This window comes from Mandrillus leucophaeus, unplaced genomic scaffold (genome assembly GCF_000951045.1).
Source record: "Mandrillus leucophaeus isolate KB7577 unplaced genomic scaffold, Mleu.le_1.0 Scaffold676, whole genome shotgun sequence".
NCBI lineage: Eukaryota > Metazoa > Chordata > Mammalia > Primates > Cercopithecidae > Mandrillus > Mandrillus leucophaeus.
The window spans coordinates 1,343,547-1,370,038 of NW_012107319.1; the positions used below are offsets into that span (position 1 = coordinate 1,343,547).

The window sequence follows — 26,492 nt, forward strand, 5'->3', positions numbered from 1 at the left end:
TCAACCCAAAAGCCCACTTATGCTAATTAAGGAAACATCACCGTGTTAGCCAGGATGGTCTCGATCTCGGCCTCCCAAAGTGCTGCAATTACAGGCGTGAGCCACCGCTCCTGGCCAGTACTCACTCTTATTTCTATTATTTAACATTTTGCTGGATGTCCTAGCCAATACAATTATACAAGAGAAATAAATAAAATGCAAAAGTTGGAAAGGAGGATATACAATAATCACTATTTGCAGATGATATGTTAGCATACTTGGAAAACCCAAGAGATTCTACTATAATAAAACCCACTACAAAGAGTAAGATAAGTTATCAGATTATAAGATTAAGATAAGGAAACCAATAGCTTCACATATAGAAACTACAAACAGAAGACATAATGTAAACAAGATCTGTTTTTAATCACAACCAAGATAAAATACTAGATATAATTTTACAAGAAATATGAAAGAAATACATGAAAAAAACTCTACCAAAAAAGAAGAGTTGAACTACAGAAAAGTATACCTACTGATAGGAAAACTCAAAATCATAAATATTCCATTTATCCTTTAATAAAATTCACATTTAATATGTTCAACATCCCAGCACTTTGGGAGGCCGAGACAGGCGGATCACGAGGTCAGGAGATCGAGACCATCCTGGCTAACACGGTGAAACCCCGTCTCTACTAAAAAATACAAAAAACTAGCCGGGCGTGGTGGCGGCGCCTGTAGTCCCAGCTACTCAGGAGGCTGAGGCAGGAGAATGGCGTGAACCCGGGAGGCGGAGCTTGCAGTGAGCTGAGATCCGGCCACTGCGCTCCAGCCTGGGTGGCAGAGCGAGACTCCGTCTCAAAAAAAAAAAAAAAAAAAAAATTGTTCAACAAAAATACTGATTTTTTTCCTTTGGAATTAGACAACCCAATTCTAATATTCACATAGGAATAAAAAGAATACAACTAAAAGAGTATACCAATAAGGGAGGACTAGAGCATATTATGAAGCTTCAATAGTTAAAATAAGCCATTGTAAATAGTTAAAATAAGCCATGTGATCATGTTTACCAAAATCGAAATATGTAAATATTTGATTCCACAATTCTCCTTCTGGGAATTTATCCCACAGATAACATTTGCACACATGTAAAAGGCTAAGGTTTTACATTTCAGCATTGATTGTAATAATGAAAGATTAGAAAAATCTCAAATACATTAATAGGCGGATGGTTAGCTAAATTATGTTCACATATCCAGTAGAATACTATGCACCTATAAAAAGAAGTATTTCTCTATGGAAAGTTCTTCAAGATACACTGAGTGAATAAAACAAGATGCAAAACAGTGTATACAATATACTACTATCCATATAAAAAGGGGAAAATAAAATACATTTTTATTTCCGTGTGTATGGAAAAATAATGAAAAGATTTAAGAGAAACTAAGAATAGTCATTACTTAGAAGATTTATTCTTCCAGAAATAAAAAACAAGAATGAGATAAAGAATTCTCACTGATACACTTTTATATGCTTTGATTTTTGAATCACATAAATGTTTTACCTTCTCAAAAATCAAACAAATAAAAACAGTAACAGCAAAGGTTGCCACACTAAATTTTTAATACTCCAATTTACCCTGTAATTCTATACAAAACATATATAAAATGTTAATAAACCCAATTTACCTTTAATTCTTTATAAAACATATAGAAAACTCTCAGATAAATGCAAGCATAGCCAAAGAAGAGAAGAAGCATCAACACCAAATTCAATGAATGATTCATTTCTTATCTGATCACCCATCACTATAAGATAAAGGAAATGAAAAGAGAACTCCTCAAAAATAGAGACAAGTCTTATTCAACTTGATTGTATTCCATTTAAGTTTCTGACAGAAGCTCCTCTCAGTTGGGTTAGTAAGACCAAGTCCTTCAGAACTAATGGCCCAAAGTGAGCTGGCCTCCAGGATCTGGTAATTGTGTCTGAGTAAGGACACAAACAGGTAAGGAAGGTGATGATGGTTTGCAGGCCTCTGGCCTCATCTTGTAGCACTCAGTGCCTAGCCCACAGGCCTATGCCATATCTTGGTTTCTCAGGGCCCTAACTTTGGGATCTACTAAAGTAGTTGCAGCAAAGCTATTACCTAGATGCCAGTTGTTGAAAAGATCTAAGACAAGAATTAATGACTTCGAAGAAGGGACAGCTTGAAGGAAACCCAGGCATTTTTCCTAACCTTTTACCAGCAGCCTGTCTTGTGCATAAAATGTTTTCTTGAAAACACACAAAAAAATGAAATGTGCAGGAATCTCATGAGAAACTGGATTTCAGGACCCAAAACCTAAAATATAGGTTTAAAAATCTTTAGTTGTATCTTCCTTTTTGTATACAATATTCAATGATAGAGTTCCAGAATTCCATACAGTTCCTTGCTTTTGCTTCTTTTCCTACCAATAAAACAGATTCTAGATGGTCTTAAATTCAGAGAGTATCCACTTGAAGCTAAGAATTTCTTCTTTCTGGCTCACCTGATTTATTATATCTTTCTCTGAAGTGAATTGCTATATGAGACCTAATTTCCCATCACCAGCATTAGCAGTAATTTTTCTGGTGTTCATTCATTTATATAAGAAACATATGAAAAAGCAATAAAATATTCAAATAATTGCACAAATGCTGCTGAAAAAAGACAGCAATGTTGCTGAAACTGGTTACAGGCAAGCAGCTCTCAGAATATTCCTTTGTCACGATTGCATGACATAATCCAAAACCATTGCATGAAAACATATTTAGGATGGCATTAATATACTATGTGAAAGAGAAGGTTATATACACAGTCAGAAATTTGAACACCAAATCAATCACTTATATTGTGGAATTCAAAATCCAAACACTTCCTGTTGCCTCACTGTCAGTCATTTACAGTTTGGCATAAATTAGGTTGACGTGATAATCCCCTAATTATATCTAGCAGCATTCCTCAGTACAGAAATGGCATTTTGATTGGAGTTGAGGGTAGAAGTTTGGGAAAGAAAGGCAGAGGGTATTCTGGAAGCTCAGGGGCTGATATGATTTGGCTCTGTGTCCCCAAAGAGTGCCATGGCTTCAGAGGGTTCAAGTCCCAAGATTTGGCAGCTTCCATGTGGTATTGAGCCTGCGAGTGCACAGAAGTCAAGAATTGGGGTTTGGGAACCTCCACCTAGATTTCAGAAGATGTATGGAAATGCCTGGATGCCCAGGCAAAAGTTTGCTGCAGGGGCAGGGCACTCATGGAGAACCTCTGCTAGGGCAGCACAGAAGGGAAATGTGGGGTCAGAGTCCCCACACAGAGTCTCTACTGGGTCACCACCTAGTGGGGCTGTGAGAAGAGGGCCACTGACCTCCAAACCCCAGAATGGTAGATCCACCAACTGCTTACACTGTTGGCCTGGAAAAGCCGCAGACACTCAACACCAGCCTGTGAAAGCAGCCCGGAGGGAAGCTGTACCCTTCAAAGCCACAGGGGCGGAGCTGCCCAAGAACATGGGAACCCACTTCTTGCATCAGTGTGTCCTGGAAGTGAGACCTGGAGTCACAGAAGATCATTTTGGAGCTTTAAAATTTGACTGCCCTGCTGGATTTTGGACTTGCATGGGCCCTTGTAACCACTTTGTTTTGGCCAATTCCTCTCATTTGGAACTGCTGTGTTTACCCAATACCTGTACCTCCACCGCATCTAAGAAGTAACTAGCTTGCTTTTGATTTTACAGGCTCATAGGTGGAAGAGATTTGCCTTGTCTCAGATGAGACTGTGGACTGTGGACTTTTGGGTTAATGCTGAAATGAGTTAAGACTTTGGGGGACTGCTGGGAAGGCGTGATTGGTTTTGAAATGTGAGGACATGAGATTAGGAGGGACCAGGGGCAGAATGATATGGTTTGGCTGTGTCCCCACTCAAATCTCATCTTGAATTGTACTCCCATAATTCCCATGTATTGTGGAGGGACCCAGTGGGAGATAATTTGAATCATGGGGGTGGTTTCCCCCGGACTGTTCCCATGGTAGTAAATAAGCCTCATGAGATCTGGTGGTTTTATCAGGGGTTTCCGCTTTTGCTTCTCTCACATTTTCTCTTACCACCAACATGTAAGAAGTGCCTTTTGCCTCTCGCCATGATTCTGAGGCCTCCTCAGTCATGCGGAACTTTATATCCAATTAAACCTTTTTCTTCCAGAAAAAGTCTTCCAAACCTGGTCTCAAATCTGTCTTTATCAGCAGAATGGAAGTGGATTAATAGAGGGGCATTTAAGGGAAGAGCAATTCCTTGACCAAGGTGTTCTGGGAAGCCACAGAACAGGCATGGGAGGAACAGGCAGCCGGGAGGCAAGGAAGGGTGGGAGAGAAGGAGGAGGGAAAACAGCAGAACTGAAGTTCAACTACTCTGTGTTTTCTCAAATATGCCCGATGACTCTAACTAGTTTACTCACTTAATTCCATTCCGATATACATCAAATATTTATCCAAAGTCAAATATTCAACAAATAGTAAGTGCCTATTCCATGCCAGATGCCACACAAGGCTATGGAAACAAGATAAAAATTACATACCACCTGCCTTGGTGCGTAAATCCCCATATCTGGTGCCCTCATAGATGGGGACTTAGATCCCCATATCCAAGTCCCAGAGTGAGATGGAGCAGGGACACTTCTTAGGGGTCTGTGGGTCCCAAGCATAGAAATAATGGAAAATCCTGATTTCCTTCAAGGGAATTTCCAGGCACCTAGCACTCCCTGAGAAATAAATGAGCAACTAGATAAGCAAGAAGGTATTAGTAGCTTAAAACAATATCTAAGGAAGTTAAAATAATAGGATGTTGGGTTCTCTATAGAAAGTAAAGATAAAATCTTAACATATGTTCCTGAGTTGTTTTTCAGAAACCCGGACCTCCACCAAACAGCATGTAGACCTCAGATAGGGGGAACTGAGAACAGATCTCTGACCACTTCTCTTTGCTGTAAATTTCTTCCTGATGGGCCTGAAAGAAGTCACACCACAAACCAGAGCTAACCATCTTCTACTGACCCAGATCTTAAACAAAGCTTCCCTTCCTTAACCAACAGCAAATCAGAAAATCTTTGAATCTACCTATGACCTGTCCCCACTTCAAGATATCCCACCCTTTGTAGGCCAAACCAATGTGTAACCTCCACATACTGATTTATGATTTTGTTTGTAACTTCTGCTTTCCTAAAACATAACCATGCCTTTAAAAACTTGACTTGCAAGCCATATAAGCTGCCCTATTCTCCTTGCTTGGCACCCTGCAAATAAATGCCCTCCTTTCTTCCACTGCAAACCTCAGTGTGGATGTTTGGCCTTACCGTGCCAGGTGAGCAGGCCCCAGTTAGTTCAGTTCGATAACAAGAAGGAGAATGTCCATGAAGACTAAGGCAAGAATGTGAGATAAAGGAAGAAAACAATGTTTAATCCTCATTTTTAAGTAGAAATGGGAGTCTGCAACAACAAAAAAAGTAGAATAGAGGGATTCCAGCATGAGCAATGGAATGAAAACAGAATGGGGCAGGGAACCAAGCAGCTGGGTCTTGTTTGAGTTTAAGGTGTGCATTAGAGGTATGTGGGAGCTGATACCGAGAAAGGGTGTACTTACCCTGTAAGCAACAGGAAGCCATTAAGCAAAGAAAAGCCATTAAGCAAAAGGAGTGGAAGATCAGATCTGATTTTAGATAGCTTACTCTGCCAACAGTATCATAAAAAGTGAACTGAAACCGAAAGCCAAGGAAACCAGATAACAGGCTTTTTTTGTAAGAGCCAATTCCTACACTGTCTCTGGCTTAGGGGCTTTTACATTTGTCACTATTATATTTTGTTTTATTTTATATATATATATATATAATATATTTATTTATTTATTTTTTAGAGCTGGGGGTCTCACTATGTTGCTCAGGCTGGTCACAAACTCCTGGCTCCTAAAAATCTTCCAGCCTCAGCCTCCCAAGTAGAAAATTGTATTTAATCAGATGCTACTCATCGTTCCAGCTATTGCCTTCACCAGGTGACTGCAATTTATCCTCAAATAGGGGCACTTTTTAAGACGGAATGCTAAAACAACAGACATAAACTCAAATTCTCCCCCTCGTCAGCCCCCACCAAAGGGATAATAGAATCTGCCTATCACTGGGGGTTGTTAGCATAACACATACCTGACCCTCAAAAAATGACAACTCTTGCTTTTCTACTTAGTTTTCATTTTTTTAATTTGGAAAGCTAGCAATAATAAATTACTTTTTGTTACGGTCTGGACTTATAAATTCCAGCACACTGCCTGTAAATGCATTAGCTCAAGAAAGGGACAGTTTACTAATTTGTCAATCATCAGCCCACCAGTGCACTTTTATATATATATAAAATATATATATAATAGGTATTACATATATATATAGTGAAAGAGAGAAACACAGAGCGGGGAGAGAGAGAGAGAATGACATGGAGAGAGAGAATGAAGGCACACTAATGTCTCCATCACCAAAATGGAGAGATCATTGGTTTCGTGGACTATCTCAGATTGGCCACACTCTGACATTAAGGATGCCTCTAGGTTGACCCTTCCATTAACTTCCAACTCTCAGTTTAACATGTACTCAGAAAACACAAAATAATTTTAATATCATTCTTAAAAAAAAATTCGGAAGCTATATATTCTTTAAAAAATACTGTGACATATTCCAAAGCCAAATACTGATGTCCACTAAAAGAGTTTACTAGTGTTTCTTTGAACAATATAGGTAACAAAGAGTTAACTGAATATATCTAAAAAGAAATTTCTTGTTAGCTTCATGGATGATTCCCATACTGTCACCCTATCAATTGGCAGTATCTCTGTTTTCCTAAGCTACACACACTACTTCAGCTTTAATTAAAAGGCCCGTTGCCATAGTTTCTCAGCGAACAGCTCAAGGCATGCTTGAGTCCATTATTTACTGAGGTTTCTAGAGAAATTGTAATACAGCAGTAGCCAGTCAAAATTTCCCAATTTTATCTCCCACCCAAAACATCTGATGATTCAGACATATAGCTAGGTAACCCAAATATTTTAAGAGAGTCTGAACAATTAAGATTGTATTTGGGATTCACTTTGGGATGCCCCGCAACCATTTTTAAAACAAGAGGCAGTCACACTCTAGATCAGTCCGAAATGCTCACAACTGCCTGCTGCCTGCTGCATGCCGCTCACTGCAGAGTGAGCAGTAGCAGGAATATACTTATTTAATGTTCTTTTAATGATTCCTCAAAGTTGGTCAGTTGGTAATTTAAAACTTGTTAATGGTCTACTGCTTAATTACTTCTTAATGTGAAATTTCTACTCTTTGTAAACTCATCAGTAAACATGAAGAGACACATATTGTTTTCTTTAAAATCTGCAAGTAATTCTTTAATCTCAATCTATTTTATGTTCAGAAGTTGGAGGGAAATGCAGAAAATATAAAGAATAATGAGATTGCCAGGCACGGTGGCTCACGCCTGTAATCCTAGCACTTTAGGAGGCCGAAGCAGGCAGATCACGAGGTCAAGAGATCAAGACCATCCTGGCCAACATGGTGAAAACCCATCTCTACTAAAATACAAAAATTAGCTGGGCATGGTGGCATGTGCCTGTAGTCCCAGCTACTCAGGAGGCTGAGGCAGGAGAATTGCTTGAACCCAGGAGGGAGAGGTTGCAGTGAGCTAAGATCATACCACTGCACTCCAGCCTGGTGACAGAACGAGACTCTGTCTCAAAAAAAGAAAAAAGAATAATGAGATGGGACCAAAATATAAGAAAAGAAACTTTTCCAAATGAAAAATCTATTGACGTTTGATTCCTAAAAAAATTTGTATAATGGTAAAATAAATGGAATCTTCAGTATTTCATGAGTTACATGTAGCAAAACACATCTCTACCAGCATCATCTTACCAACTGTCAAAATCCTACAAGATTTTCTAAAGGGTAGATAAATAAAAAGAGAAAAGCAACAGGCTTGAAATGGATGGAGGACAGACTAGTTAAAGTCCGTTTGTGTTCCCAATTACAATGAAGTAGAATAAGCACGTCTCTCATTGAATGTAGCTGAAAACTGAACAGAATGCATTGAGCAGCTACTTGAGGATTCTGAAACATAAACAGCAGCAGGCCAATTGAAGTAAAAAAGCCAAAATTCAGAGTATATGAAAACCAGTGGTGAGTTTGCCATTTTTGACCTCCATTATTCCCCAGACTGAATGCAATGCAGCAGTGCAGCCTGAAACCCAGAAATGGGTACTGAGGTTCAGATACAGAGCTCCAGAAAAAGTGCCCTAATTCTGGGTAAAGAGGTAAGAAGGAGAATTCTTAAGACTCAGAGAAAGTACAGAAATCACTCATTTTTTTTTTTATTTTCTCACAGCCCCTAAACAATATCAAAGGCAGGGCAAACTCCTATTCCTTTATGTTTGGTTTTTGTCTTGCTTCCTGGATGCAAGCATGGTCACAGAAGTGTGCAACAGGACAGGATAACAAAAGCCCCAACTTTTTGGCTAGACAAACAAAAAGGGAATCCGAAAGTACTATCAACCATACAGAATTAAAAGGAGCAAAAGAGAATACCATAAACAACTTTAGGCCAACAAACTAGATAACTTAGATGAAATGAACCATTTGTGGAAAGGCACAAATTACCAAAGTGACTCAAGAAGAAAAATAATCTGAAGAGGCACATAAAAAGTAAAGAAGTTGAATTAACAACTTGAAAAGATCTTCCCACAGAGAAAACACCAGCCCCAGATGGGCTCACTGGTGAAACCTTTCAAATATTTTTAAAAAACTAATACCAGCAATTTACAAACTCAGAAAACAGAGAAAAACTCAAACTATACAAACTATATGTAAGAACCAAAACTAAATTGCCTTGGGAAAAAAGCAGCAGAAAACTTATTTTATTATCTTGAATGAGGCAAACAATTCCTAGAAATGACACCAAAAGTATAATCCATAAAGAAAAATAATTGATAAATTGGATGTATTAAAATTTTTTAACTTTTGCACTTAAAAGACACCATTAAGTAAATGAAAAGACAAACCACAGACCATAAAAATACGCAAACTATGTATCTATTAAAGAATTTGTATCCAGAATGTATAAAGAACCCTTAAAATTCAGTAAGAAAAAAAAATCAATGGACAAAAGATTTGAACATTTCACCAGAGAAGATATATGAATAGCTAAAAAGCATGTGAAAAGAGGCTCAACATCATTAGTCTTTAGGGAAATGCAAATCAAAACTCAGAGCTATCACTACATATCCAATAGAATAGCTATAGTAAAAAAGACAGACAATAACAAATATTGCCAAGGATGTCAAGATACTGGACCCCACATACACTGCTGATGAGAATATTAAATTGTACAGACATTTAAAAAAAAAAAACTCAACAATTTCTTTAAAAATTAAACTTACCATACCACCTAGCAATTTTACTCCTAGGTTATCTGCCCAAGAGAAATGAAAATATATGTCCACACAATGGTTTTAAGCACATATTCATAGCAGTGCTATTTGTAATAGCTAATCATTAGGGAGAAATGCCAAAGTCCATCAACTGGTAAATGGATAAATCAAGTATGGTATATTCACAGAATGAAATACTATTCAGCAATAAAAATGAACAAACTACCTGATACATACTACAACATGGACAAACCTCAAAAACATTAAGCTACATGAAAGAAGCCAGATGCGAAAGACTACATATTATATGGTTCTACTTATATGCAATGTCCAGGAAAGGCCCTATCTACAGATACTGAAAGCAGCATGGAGTTAGGGATTGGAACAGAGATTGACTGCAAACAGGGATAAGAAATCTTTTGGGGATGATGAAAAATATTCTAAAATTAGAAATCAGAAATTAGAATATTCTAAAATTAGAAATTTCTCTCTATATATATATTTTTTTAATTTTTTTTGAGACAGATTCTTGCTCTGTTGCCTATGCTGGAATGCAATGGCATGATCATAGCTCACTGCAGCCTCAAACTCCTGGGCTCAAGTGATCCTCCTTATCTCAGCTTCCCAAGTAACTGGAACAACAGGCACATACCACTATACCCAGCTAATTTTTTTTTATTTTTTGTTTCACTATGTTGCCCAGACTGGTCTTGAACTCCTGTCCTCCAGCGACCCTCCGGTCTCAGCCTCCTGAAGCACTGGGATTACAAGCATGAGCCACAGCACCCAGTCTGAAATTTTTGAAAAACTAAGTTGGGCCTAAAAATGTCTGGTGGAAGTAATTTCCATACATATGAAAGCCAAGAAATTGGAAAAGACTGTCCACGGAAAAGAACAGAAAAAGCTTACCATGAGTACTTTAGGGATAGCAGACAGTAGCAAACCAAAAATAAATCAAAAGATTACCTATGGTAGATTGTACAAATGGCCACAATACTATGCAACTCCTCCTATCAGGACTCTTCTTCTCTACCCGCTGTGACTTACTTTGGCCAAAACAATGTGTCACCAGAGGCACTGTACAAGCCCAGAGTCCAGACCTCAAGAGGCCTCATGCACTTCCACTCCTGCTGCTTTTGGAACCCAAATCTAACCACATGTGAACCAACCAGGGTTGGCTTACTGGAAGAGGAGAGACCATGTAGTGGAAAACCATGAGTCAGCCAGAGCACATCAAAAACACATGAGTGACTTCCAGCTGTGATGAGCCAAGCCTGACTCAGACCAGACCAAGTGCCCAACTGGGCACAGCCCAAATCACCAATCCACAGATTTGCGAGCTAAATGATTAATGTCTAAGTTACCAAGTTTTAAATGGTTTGTTACAAAGAAGCAGCTAATTGATACACTACAAAAGGGCAGTGATGACTGCAAGACAGCATAATGAATCAAATGGTTGAGTTTTGTGAAGTTGTCCAATAAGGATATGCCTCCCAGGCACAAGAATAGAAAAGCAGTCACCAAGTCTGGGAATTGGCAAAGTCACTGTGGCAGGACTAATTAATTGCATGAATGAAGTGAGAATAACAAAGTTTCTCAAAACTGTTGGTCCAAGGGTCTATAGTAAGCAGACTGCCAAGTGACGTTAAATAAGAAGGTAATGACAGGCTGACCCCCAAAGAAGATTTTGGTCCTGACGAAGGTAAGAAGGGAACTCATTAAGAGTTCACAATAAGGTACAGAAATAGAAAGGGGTATGACAGAGAAGGACATGTCAGAATTCAAGATCTTGGTATGAGAGTAGTTCTAAGGCATGATACAATATGCACAAGGAGGAAGGATGGCTAGATGAATGGATGGATAAGTGAATAAACAGATAGGTGGATAGATAAATAAAGAGCTATAGATAAACATAAATCAATAAGAAAAATTACTTACATAAAGATTAGAAAGTTTCCCTTATATCTAGGCTTTCCCTATAAATTTTTTGCTGTCCTTGTAAGTTGGTCAAGCCATTTTCACTGTGTTTGCATTTTGTTTTTATTTATTTTCTATATTTATTTTACTTTTATAGATGTCTATAGATCACTCTTCCAATAAACATTATATAAATAAGTAGCCAGGCATGGTGGTTCACACCTGTAATCCCAGCACTTTGGGAGGCCAAGGCGAGTGGATCACTTGAGGTCAGGAGTTCAAGACCAGCCTGACCAACATGGTGAAACCCTGTCTCTACTAAAACTACAAAAAATTAGCCAGGTGTAGTGGCGGGCACCTGTAATCCCAGCTACTCAGGAGGCTCAGGCAGGAGAACTGTTTGAACCAGGGAGGTGGAGATTGCAGTGAGCCAAGATCGTGCCACTGCACTCCAGCCTGGGTGACAGAGCAAGACTCCATCTCAAAAAAAAATAAATAAAATAAAATAAAATAAAATATATACATATGTATATATATATACACACACACACATATATATATATAAGTCTAGCAGAAATGGAATTAAAACAATGTTTCAATCATACTATCAAAAATGCCATAGTCTTAAATATACTGTCAGGCAGTGTTTTATACACTCAAAATGACAGAAACTTCTTAAAGTAAAATAAATTCCACAGTACCCCACATATATATATATATATACACACACACACACACACACACAAGCACATATATACACACACATTTTTATGCAATATATTTTTATGCATATATATAATTATGTACATACATATTTCTTAACCAACTTCACTGAGATATAAGGTACATATAATAAACTGCACCCATCTAAAGCAGCAATTCTCAAAATGTGGTCCATAAACCTCTGGGGTCCACAAGACTCTTTTAGAAATCCACAAAGTAAAGAACTATTTTCATAATAATAAGCCATCTTAGTTTGACATTTTTGTATCAATGTTAATGTTATATTTTTCAAAAAAAATCCATTTAATCTAATTTGTCACTTCTGTGGGCATCAAGTTGTATAATATATTCTCTTATCCTTTTATTTTTTTTTCATTTTATTTACTTTATTTTGAGACAGGGTCTTGCCGTCACCCAGGGTGGAGTGCAGTGGCGCAATCACAGCTCACTACAACCTTGACCTCCTGGGCTCAAGAGATCCTCCCACCTCAGCCTCTGGAGTAACTGGGACTGCAGGCGCAAGCCACCATGCCCTGCTAATTTTTTTTTTTTTTTGGAGAGTTGGGATCTCATTGTGTTGCCAAAAACGGTCTTGAACTCCTGGGCTCAAGTGATCCTCCCACCTCGGCCTCCCAAAATGCTGAGATTACAGGCATGAGCCACTGCAACCAGTTTTCTTACCCTTCTAATGTCTGTGGATTCCATAGTTATACCCTCTCTTTCATTTGTCATATCAGTTATTTGATCAGTCTAGCTAGAAGTTTATAAACTTCGTTGATCTAAGAGTCTAATTTGGTTTTCTCTTCTCATTTATATCTGTGTTTGCTCTTACCTTTATTATGTCCTTTTTTCTACTTATTTTGTGTTTAATTTGCTTTTCCCCCCAACACCCCCCACCAACTTCTTAAGGTTGAAGCTTTGCTAATTGATTTTAGATTTTCCTTCTTTTCTAAGATAAGCAGTTAAAGTTATATGTTTTCCTCTGAGCACTGCCTTGGCTGCACGTCACAATTTTGAGATACTGTGTTTTCATTATCATTTAGTTTAAAATATCTTAAAATTTCCTTTATGGTTTCCTTTTGATACATAAATTATTTAGAAGAATGTTATTTAATTTAAAAATATTCAAGATTTTCTTGGAGATATTACTGATTCCTATATAATCTATATTATTTCAATCCTTTAAATTAATGTTGACTTGTATTCTAACCCAGAATATAGTCTGTCTTCGTGAATGAGTCATGTGAGTATGGTGTTTCTTTACAAATATTTATTTATTCATTTTAAGACAGGGTCTCGCTCTGTTACCCAGGCTACAGTACAATGGTGCTATCATGGTTCACCACAACTTCGGCCACCTAGACTTAATCAATCATCCCACCTCAGCCTCCTGAGTAGTTGGGACTACAGGTGCATGCCGCTAAGCTTGGCTAATTTTTGTATTTTTGGAGAGACAGGGTTTTGTCATGTTGCCCAGGCTGATCTCAAACTCCTGGGCTCAAATGATCCTACTGCCTTGGCCTCCCGAAGTGTTAGGATTATAGGCATGAGCCACCGCACCTGGTCAATGAGTGTGGTGTTTCTAGAAGTATCGGTTAGGTCAAGATAGTTGGTAGAGTTGTTTAGATCTTTACCTACATTTTTACTGATTTTCTATGTGGATGTTCTATCAATTGCTGAAAGAGGTATGCTTCTAAACTCTGTTGATCACCAACTATGATTACAGCATTGTCTAATTCTGCCTTTACTTTTGAAATGTTTATGTCATACATTTTGAGGTTATGTTTACATTAGGTAGATACACATTTATGATGATGTCTTCCAGAATGATTGGTCCTTTCATCATTGTGGGACATCCCTGTTAATACCATTCTCATCTCTGTTAATACCATTTACCTTGATTATCTATTTTAGCTAATATTAATATAGCCACTCTAATCTTCTGATTATTCTTTGCATCATTTATATTTTTTCCATCCATTCACTTTCAGTCTGTGCCTTCATACTTAAACTGAATTTCTTGTAAATAGCATATAGTTAGGTCCTGCTATTTCTCGATTCTGGTCATCTATGTCTCATAATTGGAGTGTTTAGCCCATTAATATTTAATGTAATTATTGATATTGTTAGATTTACATCTATTGTTTTATTATTTATTTTTAGTCTGTCTCTTCTGGTTTTTTGTTCCTGTGTTCCCTTTTTCTTGCCTTCCTCAGGTCATTTGGATATGTTTTAGAAGTTCTAGTTGGGTTTATCTCTTGGGTTTGCTTTTTTTAATTAGTTGCTCTGAGAGTTAAAATATGCATCCTTAACTTTTCATTCTACCTAAGTTAACATGTCACTTCATATAAAATGTAGAAACTTTGCAAATGTATAGGAATTTCATTACTCCCCTGCCATTCTTTACACTAAAGGTGTCAAACATCTATATGTTTTATACACCCCACAAGACAATGTTATAATTTGTGCTCTATATTTACTCTAATTTAATTTGCCATTTCTCACTTTTTTAAAAAAAAAGATAGGGCCTTGCTCTGCTGCCCAGGCTAGAGTGCAGTGGCACGATAATGGCTCACTGTAGCCTCGAACTCCTGGGCTTAAGCAATCAGCCGCCTCAGCCTCCCAAGTAGGTAGGAATATAGAAGCACATCACCATGCCCGACAAATTTTTTAAATTATTTTTTTGTATAGACAAGGTCTTGCTATATTGTCCAGGCTGGTCTTGAATTCCTGAGCTCAAGCAATTCCCCCGCCTCCACCTCCCAAAGTGCTGGGATTACAGGCATGAGCTACCATAGCCGGTCCAATATTTGCCATTTCTGATGCTCTTTATTCAAATATACCACCACATTTCTCAAAATTAGTTAAACAGATTACCAAAGCACAGCATTTGGCTCTCATCTGGCATGAATGCATAAATTATAAATAAAGAATTGCCTCAAATCTTTCCTTTTAAGCTTATGACAGTTAAAGCAATACCACTTGGCACTAATGTGACTGTAAGTAAAACACAAATTCAGGAACTGGAATTGGACGACAGTACTGGTTATAAGGTAAAATGGTTACAAAATAATTCAGAATTACTTTTAGATTATAAATTGAAATAAAAACATTAAATATCAAACTTTGATTTAAAACTCTCAAAGGATGAAAGTTCCTTCAATTAAAAAATAAATAGGGATATTTTCAACTCATTTTCTTTTTTTTTTTTTTTTTTTTTTTTTTGAGACGGAGTTTCACTCTTGTTGCCCGGGCTGGAGTTCAATGGCATGACCTCAGCTCACCGTAACCTCCACTTTCCAGGCTCAAGCGATTCTCCCACCTCAGATCCCGAGTAGCTGAGTTTACAGGGGCCTGCCACCACACCTGGCTAATTTTGTATTTTTAGTAGAGACGGGGTTTCTCTATGTTGGTCAGGCTGATCTCGAACTGCCAACCTCAGATGATCTGCCCGCCTCAGCCTCCCACAATGCTGGGATTACAGGCATGAGTCACCGCACCTGGCCAATTTCAACTCATTTTCTAAAGTGTCTGATTCTGTGTATCTGTGAACAAAACACAGGGTAAGACATAAGTAAGGTATAACTATATGTCTAAAATAAAATATGGGGCCAGACAGAGTGGCTCATTCATGTAATCCCAGCACTTTGGAAGACCAAGGCAGGTGGATCACCTGAGGTCAGGAGTTCTAGACCAACCTGGCCAACATGGTGAAATCTTGTCTCTACTAAAACTATAACAATTAGCCGTGCATGGTGGTGAGCGCCTGAAATCCCAGCTACTCAGGCAGCTGAGGTAGGAGAATCACTTGAACTCAGGGGGCAGAGGTTGCAGTGAGCTGAGATCACACCACTGTACTCCAGCCTGGGCAACAGAGAGAGACCCTGTCTCAAATAAATTTAAAAAAAGATACAATATGAAAAGCATCTGTCTCTTTCCCCTTAAGGAAAAGAGGGATACCAGATATTTGGGGAAGTTGGCAAATTCATGAGAATTGAGAACGAAACTGACCTGTAGAAAACTTCAAATATTCATTCATTCATCCAACATTTACTGAGCTTCACTATGTGTCAGATTCTAAACTAAGAACTGGGGTTATAGACTGTCTTTAAGAGTCTCACAATAAGAAAAAAAAAACAAACTAAATTGTTACTATGAGGCGGGAGTCATGAAAGTTTCCTTAAGGAGGTAACTTATGAACTGGACTTTCAAGAAAGAGCAAGAGTTACCCTTTTTTTGCTTGAGTATTTTTGTTTTTGTTGGAGGTGTATGAGAAAAGAGAGGAAAGAAATAGAAAGAGACTTTATTAGTTGGAAATAACATGGATAAAAACAATAATCCTAAAAGATCATGGTCCATTTGAAGAATTATAAGAAGTGTGGACAAATGGTAGACTCGACCTATCACAGGACATCAGTACAAGGAACCCTTTGACATTATACTAAGAATGAACTTTGTGATCTTGAAAGAAGTGGGAAGCTACTGAAGGATTTCAAGTAGCGGAGAAATATGCATTACCCAACTCTTTCTCCCTTGCCTACCTCTACTACAGATACTAAGAAAGATAAAACCTCACATCCCAAGCCTCCTTTATAGTGACAGATGGCCTGTGGCAGTTCTGGCCAGTGAAGGGTAAACAGAAATCTAACTGAAAAGTCTTCTGGCAAATATTCAGATTTTCTGATAAATAACCATGGCTGGCTCTGCCCGTTCCCCTCCTTCCTTCCTTGAATTTAGACACCATGTCTGTAACTGTGCCAACCATTCTCCAACCACAAGGGAATGACCAGATTATTCCAAATATACCGAAAATGACATGGTAGAACTGCTCAAGCAAAGCCTGTGGCCATCTCTAGCTTTCTTGTTATGAGAGAATAGAAATCCCTGTTTATTAATAAACCATTTTAAGTTGGGTTTTCTATTACTTAAATCTGAATGTCTTCATAAGTTATAGAAGTTTTAATAATTAATTTGTCTTTTCAAATGATCTTTATTAAGTTGGTGTTGATGGGTTGGGGAAGGGGATGCAGAGAGACTTGTCCAGAGGTTTATGATAGGGCTTGAACCAAATAAACGGCAATGGGAATACAACGAAAGGCAGAGTCTAGACACATTTAAAAGAGAAGACAGATGGCACAGGATGGATGAGGGAGCCGTCTATTCTATCTTCTATATTCCTAGTTTTAAAGACTGCAGGGGCTTGGGGACTGGATGTGAGAATATTGTCATTCTCCAAAATAGGTACATAAGATGTGGTAAAGGACAGATGAGTTCAGTTTTGGACATGTTCAGTTTGAGATGCCAATGGGACATCTATGGGAAAATGAGGAAAAAGTAGGTGACTCTGAACCTAGAGATCAAAAGTGAGGTCTAAATTTGATAGATTTCAGAGTAACCATGATATGGGGTAAACTAAAACAGTCAGTATGGTGAGATCCCACAAGTAAAATCTGAATAGGCAAAAATGAGGCCCAGCAAATCTATTGCCAGAAAGTAGTGCTCGGTTGGACAGCACATATATTAAAATTGGAAAGATACAGAGATTAGCATGGCCCCTGCACAAGGATGAAACACTGAAACACAAATTTGTGAAGCATTCCATATTTAAAAATAAAAAAAGACACAAAGAAGATTAGTAGCTGCCTAGAGTTAAAGGATGAAGGAGGGAGGGGAATAGGGAATAATTGCTAATGGGTATAGGTTTATTTTGGGGGTGACGAAAATGTTCTAAAATTAAATTGTGATGATGGTTGCACAACCTTGTGAATATACCAAAAACCACTTAATTATACACTTAAATGGATGAACTGTATGGTATGTAAATTATATCTCAATAAAGCTGTTTTCTTCTTTTAAGTAGGCCTAAGACAGGGAATGTCAAGTTATAAGTAGGAAGAGGATTCAGTGCAAAAACAGAGAAAGCCAGGGCCAGAAAGGGGCAGGGGATTTAGAGGGTGTTGTCTAGAAACCAGGAAGGAAATATCAAGAGGGAATCAGTGGCCAATAGTATTGAATACTGGATAGATCAACTAAATTAAAGACTAAAATAATCAATTTATCAATTTGGAAATAATTGGTGAGCTAAGTGTGAGTTGTTCTAAATAGTAGCAGCAGAAGCCAGATTAAATTAAGTTGAGGAATAAATGAGAGGTGAGGAATAGAAGGTAACAAAGAAGCTTTTTCAGGAAACTTTTCTTGTCAAGAGAAGAGCTGGTGGCATAGGGAGGTTCTGGGCTGTTGCTATTATTTCCAATAGTAAGCACATGTGATGTTTATAGGTAAGGGAAAGGAGCCAGCAGAGAAGGAGTGATTGAGGATAAAGAAGAAGGGGATGACTAATAGAATATCCCCCAAGAGATGGGAAGAAAAGAATTCACAACATAAGCATAAGTATCAGCGTGGACAACAGATGAATTTTTCACTGGACTGGGAAGGAAGGCTAAGATGCCAGTTAGTTCTTAGGTGCAATAAGTTTAAGGAGCTATTACTTGATGCATTAATATTCTTTGTGAGTCAGGAGATAAAAGGTCACTGGCTGAAGGTGAGGGAGTAGGCTTGAGGACTTCAGAGGAGGGTAAACATTTAGGAATAATTATTAGGAGAGAAATTTTAAAGGAAGAAGTTGAAAAGTTGCTACATACATTTCAAATACTTTTAAAAACTTTAATGTATTTCAGTCAATAAAAAGGTCTTTTTACATAATGAATTACCTGCAAATTTACTATACTTCGTATTAAACTTTGTAATGACCACACTAAACACATGAGCAGGTTGCCATAAATCCCTGGAGAGATGGTGTCTGCAGTCAGAATATAACCCAATGATGCTGATCCTTGGACCTCAAAAACATGGTACCCTTCAAAAGCTCAGCCTCAGGGTCACCAGAAAGGCCCCCAACTGGCCATTTTCCAAGGCCCTCTGCAGCAGAGGCCATAACTCTTTGTTCTCCCTGGGTGAAAGAACAGTGATTGGGTTATTTTGTTATAGTTGCTGGAAAAGAAATCAAAAGGTGATTTTTTTGCTTCCTCTTTTTTTTTTTTTTTTTCCTGAGACAGAATCTTGCTCTGTTGCCAGGCGAGAGTGCAGTGACACTATCTTGGCTCACTGCAACCTCCACCTCCCAGGTTCGAGCGATTCCCCTGCGTCAGCCTCCCGAGTAGCTAGGACTACAGGATGAGCCACCACGCCCAGCTAATTTTTGTATTTTAGTAGAGACAGGGTTTCACCATGTTGACTAGGATGTTCTACATCTCCTGACCTTGTGATCGGCCCGCCTCGGCCTCCCAAAATTCTGGGATTACAGGCGTGAGCCACTGTACCCAGCCTGCTTCTCTTAAGAGGACTCAGAGCAGGTGCCCTCCTAAAGGATTCAAATAAAATAATGCTATGTCAAAGCCTTTTGTTAACTGTCATGTAGTATACACAAATCATTTCTATTGTAGCTGACACCTATGTATACTTCCAGCTCTATATTCCTTTACGTGATCTCAACAGTCCCTCTCCCTAACCATACTGGCGTACAACAAGCCCTGAAAACAGGCATGTGCTTTCCTAAATCTTGTCTATTCTCAAGCCCTTATACCAACCTGGGATTTTGCTCTCATTTTCTCTGAATCTACTCAGGTATAGTAGGCCCCACTTATCCACCACAGATCCATTCCAAGACCCCAGTGGATGCCTTAAACCATGAATAGTACTAAACCCTACACATACTATGTTTTTTTCCTATACATACATACCTATGATAAAGTGTTATTTAATTATGTTAATCTGATGCAACACATTGCCATCAATCAGAATGTTTTCTATTCATGTCTTCCACCCACATATTTAATGTCTTTTCCATCTTAACTAAGCACTTATCATGCACTATGGCCATAACTTTTAGAGTTTAAAGTGTGACAGCAAAACTATCATGAATTTCTTTTTCCTTCTTCACAATTTCACAGATAGAGGATTCATTCTTGTGGCATATCTTAGAAGCTTCAGCATGCGATTTTTTTTTTCCTTTCCTTACTAAGTCAAGAAGTTTTACCTTTTCACTTTAAGGAAGCATTTTATGGCTTCTCTTTGGCATATCTGAATTGCCAGCATCACTACTCTTGCACTATGGGGCCATTATTAAGTAAAATAAGGGTGACTTGAACACAAGCATGGCAATACAGTTGACAGTAAACCTGATAACTGAGATGGCCAGAGTATAAAGTATGGATTTGCTAGACAAAGGGATGATTCACATGTTGGGAAGGACAAAGTGGGATTGGAGAAGGGCAGCTCAGGGTTCCATCATGCTACTGAGAATGACACGCAATTTCAAACTTATGAATCATTTATTTCTGTAATTTTCCACTTAACATTTTCAGACAACAGTTGGCCATGGGTAACTGAAACCATGGAAAGCAAAACCACAAAGAGGGGACTACTGTACTTACCATACAACCTTCAGGCTTCAGCATAAATATCACTCCTCTTGGAAGGCTTCTCTAATCACTTGAGCTAGAAGCAACCATTTCACCAGAACTATTCCAACCATTTCTTTTCTATACATAATTTGTTACTTGGTATTTACCCTAATGATGTTTTTTTATTTACCTGCCTTAAGCACCTAGAAGACAGGAATCATGTTTTCATGGTGCCTTTACAGCATGACACTTTGTATGTAGTAGATACTTGGCCTATTACTTCTGGAAGGGGCTCAGAGATCATTCTCACATTACCAGTCAAAATACAAAAACCCAAGTCTCAACGACAAAAGAGACTTGACCAAGGTGACACAGTTAGTTCGTGGCAGAGCTAGAACCCAAAACCAGAATTTTGAACTCCTATTCTTATAATCCTTACATTATGCCAATAATTATTGTTATTACCCTAGTTCTATTTTGCCATCCAGATCTCAAAGAGAGTCATTCTTGAGCCTTAAGATTACATAAAGATGCAAACTTCTCTGGAAAATACTTTGTTTCAATTCTAATCTAGATGAATTTAATTGGCTTGGATGCAGGAAAAAAAGTGGGAGTTTTTTTTGTTTTTTGTTTTTGTTGTTTTGTTTTGTTTTTCTGTTTTGTCACCAAGTAGCTAAAGTCAGGGTTAATTATACGATAGTGTTGACTCTGGTATGATAAACTCTGTGAATAGGATTAATTTGTCTTTTTTACATACGTATTGGCTGTACACTTTTACACAGCAGCTTCCGATGCTCTCATCACATTTGTGATTCATAGTTGGAAACGGCACAGCAGTTCAGTTAGCATAACAGAAAAAAAACAGTAACTATAAAATTTCAGCACTGATATTGGGAGTGACCTAGAAGGAACTGTCAAGGGCAGGGGCTCCATCTCCAACCCTTTGTTAGCCCTATTGTCGAGCATAGTACTTTGGACAGAAAGAGAAAATAAATGTGTTTATTTGAAAAATAATTGGGTGACACTCAATGAATACTACATCATGTGCACACTTACAACGTATGGCTGACTTAATTAGTATAAATTAATTTAGACCTAAAATGTAACTCTAGACAAATAATTTATTTATAAAGATAACCTAATTATAAAGGATTGCTCAATAATAAACTATCACTTTCCCTAATCTACTAAATTAGGTAATTCTTAATGAAAGATGAAAATTTAATGAGATGCTGTGAAATGTGGTTATTTTGCTGGCCATTCTCCAATGATTTGGTACAGGGACACTTGAGGAACATAAAGAGGACAACAAGGCTTAGATGGACCATTGTTTCATTTAGGATAACTTACATAATCACTGGAAAAAACTAAATGATTTGCCAATTCAGTATTGTAAGAAATGTCAACTAAAAACTCAATTTCTTTCAGCGAAAATTTTGGGCATATTATTCTCTGGGCTGTGAGTGGCATGATTCAACACCACAGGACAGATAATATGTAGCCAGATACTTCTTGTGTTATTCAGTCCTTATCTTGTTATGTGACTCTTTGGGAACTGCTTAACTCTTGGTTCCTTTGCCTGAAACAGGAAATGGAGATATTTACTCAAAAACTGGTAGATATAGAACACACTCTTCTCCTTCCTTATGTCAGACAAGGCTTCCCTTATTCCACTGAGCTCATGAATAGGGATTATTTACCACTATTCACTCTGGATATTCTCAAAGGGCATTATAATAGTCTCCATTCTACTGAAGTACTCCCAAAACCCTTTCTTATAATCTAATGGTACCTCAATTACCCATATCACTTTCTGAAATTTCCTTAAAATCAGGATTGTCACAGCCTGACTTTCACCACAGGAATCTAAGGTAACAGGTAATCACTGTTTAAACACATAGCATAAAGCATTATAAATCCTCAGGAAAAGTACACTTCTTAGATAACAGGATTCTAGAAACCAGAATGAACACTTGGTTTCTAGACTGTCTTACTACATCAATGTGAAATCACTTCTCTTCATTAGCTGTTTAGAACAACAAGAACAAAAACACTGTATAAGTGTTTAATAAGGATACAGAAAACACATATTTCTGTCTATTACTGAAGTTACGCTGTTCAGGCCTTGCTAGCGGCATTAATAATTTCACATTCTCATATGCTATTTATTAACATTTAGAAGACTACTAAAAAGCTAGTAAAGTTTGCAACCATGTAAAAATAGAAAGGGTTGGCAGTTATGGTTCCAAAACATCTTATAAACATCATATTATTTATTTCTACCTTCATGAGGAAGAAACTGAAGAAATGTGTTTATTATATACTTAGTGAGGAGAAAATAGCTGGAGCTCCTCGGATGAGGAAGGTGGCTTTTTTCCCTACTGCAGAACTTCTCCAAAGCAAATTGAGTTCTGGTATCACGATTTTTTTCTCTAGGAGTATTTCTCTGACTACCTGAAAAGGAACCGGCTAAAACTTCCTGTGCAATTGGACTCCTTCCTGGGCATGTGGGTACCAGAAGTAATACCTTCTGCCAAGTAAAGCATCAAAGTGCTCACTGAACTTCTTCACCTGTACAAGGGCTGGCCCAAAGCCTTTTTGTGGTTCAAAGTGAGTCAGCAGATCCTAAACTCATTTTCCTCCTTTGACCACGGTAGAAACGCTGAAAGTGAATTATCTACTTACTGAGAATGGAAGGAGAAACAGAAAGTACTAAATTCTTAGTTCAATATGACTATGATTTGTCAGAAATCAAAATATTTTCTTGGATAATTATTTTGCAGCAGCTACTACTAAAAAGCAACAAGAATATTCATTATGCTACACAAAATTTATTTTTTAAAACATGCTTAAATCCAAGTAAATTCAGAGGTATTTCTCAAAGAGACAGTCTTGCAGAAAAATGGCATCTTGATAGAAAAGAGAAAAGAAAAATATTCCCTATGTTTTCCTTAAGGGAAAATATTTCATTTGTGTAAGCAACGTAGTGATGAAATATGACAGTCTTTTGCAACACAGTCCCATAATTTTCACTTATAAAATAGCATTCTTTGAGTGGTTTATCAAAACAGCTTGCCGATGGGTAGCCCATAAACAAATTAAACTAATAATGCATTTAAGTTTTTCAGAAACAAAAATCAAACCAAATCCATTTTGTTTCAATTTGTGATTTACATTTTTAGCACAAACTCCAGGGCAATTTTTAAAAGGCTGGAAAGATCTAGTAAGAGTTGAGATTTAGCAAATGTTGAATTCTGAGCAATGTCCTGAGAATGTGCATTTTTTCTTTTCCGCCCAACTCTGAGTTCTATTTGCCCAGTTTCAGGAACCAGCACTCACTAGGATATTTTTTTTTCATCCATTCATTCAATAAATATTTATTAATAACCCACTGTATACAAGGCACTGAGCCAAATAGTGAGGATACAGCCCTAAACAAGAAATATATGGTCCTGCCCTCAAAGAGCTCACAGTCTAGTAAACAAGGCAAATATCACACAAAGATGTCAAACTGTACCAGGAATCTTATGAAGTGAGTTAAGGCATTAAACAACTACCCCCAGCTTTCCTAACCAAATGCAAGCTCAGGACAAAAACATTCAACTGAGAGATAACTAAACAAGACATAGTTGTATCTCATTTTTTGTTTGTGCTTTAGCTGAAATATCTGATGGCTAGCATAATAATCCATAACAGGATTATTATTCTGGTTCTATCATTTATGTGTGTGGAACTGGTTATCTCCTTTTAAAATCAAAATCCTGTATTTTGGTGTTTGCACTCTGTCAATTATTTACTTCTCATCACATCTGAATGGACTGTTCTGTTGAATTAATCTCACATTCGAAAACTGTTGCTTTATAATAGTCCCGGTTTTTTATGTTTTCCATAAACTTGAATTAATTTAATAAAGACTTGAAAATTTGCAAACATTATCATTTATTTTTATACACTTTAAAATTCGATTTTACAAAATATAATGATAGCTACCAAATACTGAATACTTATTATGAGCTAAGTGGGATTCTTCTTTACACAGTTTGTTGTAATTTCCTCCACCTTCCTATAACCCTGCAAGGTACTAATGGCTCTATCTTACAGATGGGTAAACGGAGGCACCGAGACATATCACACAGCTAGTTAATGTAAAGCCAGGAATGGAACCTCTGATTACCTGACCGGTTAACTTATCCTCTCAAGAATCCTAAATTGAATAGAGTTCTCACCCTCCAGGGCTATATGCAGTAGAATTACTCTTTATGCAACATTTTAATGATATTGCAATAATACAGTTAAAGTTTTTAAGCAACTAGAACCCAATAAAACATCTAGGGTGGCATAAAATATCTAATTAATGAAATGAAAGGTAAGATAACTTCAGGTAAATGGAGGGCGTTTAACTATGAAGTCTTTGCCGACATGAGTAAACTGCACCAAGCAGCAACTTCCAAGCCTGGCGGCGTGTAACTTTCCTAAAAAGAGGGGAAATTATTTTAGGATAAGTGGAGGTTGGCCTGAAAACTCCTAAAGAAATCCTAGGTCAGGGAGAGCTTGCGTTTCTTCAGTGGAGCTGGTTCCTGGATGCAGTGATTAGGAGTTAATTGCCCTAAAGGGATGGTCCACGTTTCGGGAGTAGAGACTAGCACAAGCATTTAATTTAAGCACACACTACCGTCATCGCTTTGCAAACATCATCAGATAGTCCCCATTAAAACGTGGAGAGCTTTATGAGAGAACAGAAATGTAAACTTGAAAATCGAAATTGAAATGCATATGGATCAAACTGTTCTGCACTAACCTCTTCGTTTATCCCAGTGAACAACCAGAATCAACTGAGAGCACCCAGAAAACACTTCCACCAGCAAAATACAAACTGTAAACTCAAGTGACATCCACCCTGTGGCTAAGTTTTTTAAGGTCTGCAGCACTTTTAGGGTTTGCCTTTTCCCCTCTTGTACAACGGCTCCACTACACAAATTTGCTAAAACCGTTCGCTGGGCACTAATATGGAATCGCTTAAAAAGAAACATGCCACTTTCGGCTAGGGGACAGCATGCTCGTCATTCAGTGTCCTACTGGTTTCTTAACACGCATATAATTAATATTGGTACTCAGGAAAGAGAACTTCTTCTGACCTTGAGCGTGCGCGCTAAATAAATTACCTCAGAACGAAAGTGGTGCGATCTCAAAACAGCATCTGGGGAGAAAAGAGAAATGACACTTCATTTAACTCCTTGTTCTTCACCTAAGTGATTCATGACTTACCTGGGAGACCAGGGTCGGGAAAGCATATTGCAGACGCCTGGAATTCGGTGGGACATCCTGGGGAAGGGAGGAGTCCTGGGGCCATCGGTCTCTAGGTGATTTCTCTGCGAGAAGTTTGCATGAAAGTTCTGGGGGAGTTGGGGAGTCCCGAACTTTCCATGCCTTACTTTCTTACCCCTACGCTCCAGCGAAGGACGGGTGAAGGCAAGGCTGCCGCAGCCCCGGACTACGCTCAAATTACCCTTAAGGCTTTAGCAAACTGACTGAAAATTTGAGTTCGTTTCTCCCCTCCCTGCCCTCTGCATCGCCGTGGTTATTCAAACCTGGGAGACTGGAGGGCGGAGGTGAGGGCAAAAAGGGCAAGGGGCGTTAAATAAAGAAACGTACTCAGCCTGGGGAGTGGGCAATGATGGGGCTAGGGGCAGCCGAGGAGAACTGAGGGAGCCGCGCTTCACTCTCCAAATCGGCTTAAATGTTCCTGGTAGCCGCAGAAACCCGTCGCGGCGTGTCTTACCTCGGCTTCTCGAACGACCCGAGAAGACCGATTTCATCGGATGCCTCCCTTTCTGGAGCTTGCGGTGCCAGCAGCAGAAGAAGACGATGGTGGCGATGGTGCCCAGCAGAAGCAACAAGAGGAAGAGGGCACATTGGATGCTGTAGGGTCTCAGCAAGACGAGGAAAGCCGCGGCGATCATGGTGCGGGCGAGGCGGGGGCGACTCGACGGCGGGGCTGGAGGGCGGCG

The 26,492-nt window shown here is 38.3% G+C and overlaps 1 protein-coding gene across 1 annotated transcript in view; it reads right to left on the reverse strand.

Moving 5' to 3' along the window:
* DST (dystonin) overlaps positions 1-26,479 on the reverse strand; it is a 504,672-nt gene extending 478,193 nt beyond the window's left edge. Inside the window, 2 exon segments of the mRNA XM_012002056.1 lie at positions 25,647-25,681; positions 26,264-26,479. Coding sequence (XP_011857446.1) covers positions 25,647-25,681; positions 26,264-26,444 — 216 coding nt within the window. The 5' untranslated portion in view covers positions 26,445-26,479.
* Between the last annotated feature and the right edge of the window lie 13 nt (positions 26,480-26,492).